Consider the following 3,080-nt stretch of genomic DNA (forward strand, 5'->3'; position numbering starts at 1 on the left):
AGAGAAGTCTCATGAAACATCAGTTAGCAACAAGAACCTTTCCGAAAAGGTGCTTGTCTTGGGTACAGGTAGTGCCCAGAGACCAGATGGATGGGAATCTGAATGTAACAAGAGTATTTTATGTTTGTGTCTATGGGTTATCTTTATTAAACAACATTGAGCATCTGGCTGAAAACAACACCCATGACCCTGGAGCAGCTCCTGAAGAAGTTTAACAAACTCAGCTGATACCAGTTTAATGTGAACTCATTTTTACTTTTTACCCCCCCCCCACAAAAGAGTTATATTCACTTTCAATTCAAAACTCTCACACTTGAGCATTTGGCAGGGAGCTGTATCACAACATATTCCTGATCAGCACTTTTCTAAGGAAACCAAATGCAAACATATCCTAAACATACATCACACAGTACACGTGTCTCCAGAGCAGCACATGTACCCAACCTTACCTCATCGTACTCCCCATCCGACTCCTCACGTTCTATATATTCAACATTCTCTCGTTCATTAAATCCTCCTCCGTATCCTTGAAAAAGGGGGAACACAAGACAATCTCTTGAGCTGCATCGAATTCATCTACATGAAGCACAAAGTTTATTCTAAACTTTCACAGGGGCTCTGGAAGCCTTCAGTGGTTTATAAATATGTGCCCCAAGAATGTAACAGGATCTCAAGAGCATGAATTGTTCCCGCACACGTTTATTAAACAGAAACCTAATTAAGCAAGTGGATTAAGACGCAAACAACATTGAAACAACAGAGTTTAAGAGAGTGGGGAAAAAACCACAGAAGTATCAGGATTATAGCTGTGCTTCCCAGCAGAGCTCTGGTGGGGCTGTGGTGCCTGACAGCTGCCCTGTGTGGATCCCCAAGGGGCTAGCACAAAGGCTACTGTCCTCCAAGGCTGAAATCTCACCTTGGGGAGCAGCCAGTAGCCAGCTCAGGAAAGAAATGAGTGAAACACGAGGCGGGGACATGCTGCTCAACTGCTCCCCTTGGCCTCAGCCAGGCCCCACATGCACGAAGCCCCCTGGGTATCATGATTCTTCTGGGACATACACTCAGATATAGCTCCTCAGGGAGCCACAGAAATAAAAGGATCCTGCAGTCGCATGGAATTGTACAACTGCCAAGATTTCCCTTAGGAATCTCTCTGTTCCTTTGTCTAATGTGAGAGGAACACCTGAAGGGCTCGTTTTCATTTCAGCTGCCTCTGTAACTGACCCCAAGCGTGTGCAACGTGCTGGGTGTCCTGCATGAGACTGACAACCTCTCAGGGACACCAGAACACGGGAAAATGATGAAACAGTAAAAAAATACTTAATCCTATGAAATATATTAAATCCAAATAAATATTCTTATCTAATATTGTAAGAATATTAAAGAATATTAAAAAATATTGTTCTTTGAGTTACAACCTCTGTGCTCTTCTCCATGCTTCTTTTTTTATATACAGAATCATCCAATCACAGACTGGTTTGGGTTGGAAAGGACCTTAAGATCATCTAGTTCCACCCCCCGTGCCACAGGCAGGGGCCCACCACACTAAAACATACCACCCAAGTGCATATGCATTACTGTCACACTCCATGCATCAGATTCTCAGCCTGATCCCATCTGCAGTGGTACCACTACAAAGGCAGGACTGCAGTGTAAGGAGATCCCCCGGTCTAGTTACCTCTGGGCTCATTATTAATGCAGGAGGAACTTAAAATGTGTCTGAGTGTGACCAAACCTCAAACCTCATTAAGAGGTGACAGTCTGATCTACACAACCTTCAAACCCTGTTCTTGGGAATGCTGAGGCCTCCATGAATGGACACTGTGCATTCACCGAGCCTTTTGGAGTTTAATACAGATTGCATTACTCGTTCCAAACATCTTAATAGCAAAATCAAATACAAAGGCAGTTTGAGTGCTGCTTAACTTTCCGTACAAAACCACCACATACTTAATACACTACTAGAAGTAATCAAGTCCAAGAACCTACAGACTTATTTGCATATGGAAAATCATCCAACTTTCGCAGAATCCCAGCCTGGTTTGGGTTGGAAGGGACCTTAAAGCTCCTCCAGCTCCAACCCCTGCCCCGGGCAGGGACACCTTCCACTAGAGCAGGTTGCTCAAAGCCCCTGTGTCCAACCTGGCCTTGAACACTGCCAGGGATGGGGCAGCCACAGCTTCTCTGGGCACCCTGTGCCAGCGCCTCAGCACCCTCACAGGGGAGAGCTTCTGCCTCAGAGCTCATCTCAGTCTCCCCTCTGGCAGGTTCAAGCCATTCCCCTTGGCCTGTCCCTACATCCCTTGTCCAAAGCCCCTCTCCAGGTTTCCTGGAGCCCCTTTAGGCACTGGAGCTGCTGTAAGGTCTCCCCTTCAGGAGCCTTCTCCAGGCTGACCCAGCCCAGCTCTCTCAGCCTGTCAACTTTGCTGGTTCTGCTGTGAAAACACCACCTTTAATTAAATTACACTTCAATTTATAAAGGGATGTCTTCTTACAGCAATTTGAGTAGTTTAAACCCACACACATCTTACCTGTCCTCTCCTCCAATTTCGCGTACTTTGGAGTATTACACATATTACATTCTGATCTTCTGGCCCAGTTCACGTTACCACATCTTCAGAGGCAAAAAGAACAAAACAGAAATAAGAAACATTTTATATCTAATCAAAAGCTTAAGTGTTGAGGCAACACTTAAAATAAATCACAGAATCCCAGACTGGTTTTTGTTGGAAAGGATCTTAAAGCTCCTCCAGCTCCAACCCCCTGCCCACAGGCAGGGACACCTTCCTCTAGAGCAGGTTGCTCCAAGGCCCTGTGTCCAAACTGGCCTTGAACACTGCCAGGGATGGCATTATAAAAATGTATTTGCCAAGTTTTAGCAGTGATCTGGTAAATCTCCATGGCCAACAGTCCCCAAGACAACTGCTTTAAAGAGTCTTTGGGTATTTCACGAGCATGAGAATGATGGGAAGGTGACCACACTGGAGAAATGGAGGGGAAAGAAAAGGCAGGCACACAAGTTAACAGGGGTAAGTGCACTCCAAGTGTTAAACCCCTCATCACTCTCCACTAGTGGCATT

General features: G+C 45.5%; 1 protein-coding gene across 1 annotated transcript in view; it reads right to left on the minus strand.

The window, feature by feature from the left end:
• Positions 1-3,080, minus strand: part of ZRANB2 (zinc finger, RAN-binding domain containing 2) — a gene marked incomplete at its 5' end in the record, with an annotated part of 11,355 nt that overhangs the window by 6,801 nt on the left and 1,474 nt on the right. The window contains 2 exons of the mRNA XM_010015360.1: positions 450-526; positions 2,532-2,614. Coding sequence (XP_010013662.1) covers positions 450-526; positions 2,532-2,614 — 160 coding nt within the window. The remainder of the gene's footprint in view (positions 1-449; positions 527-2,531; positions 2,615-3,080) is intronic.

The sequence above is a fragment of the Nestor notabilis genome, unplaced genomic scaffold (genome assembly GCF_000696875.1).
Source record: "Nestor notabilis isolate BGI_N333 unplaced genomic scaffold, ASM69687v1 scaffold22615, whole genome shotgun sequence".
NCBI lineage: Eukaryota > Metazoa > Chordata > Aves > Psittaciformes > Psittacidae > Nestor > Nestor notabilis.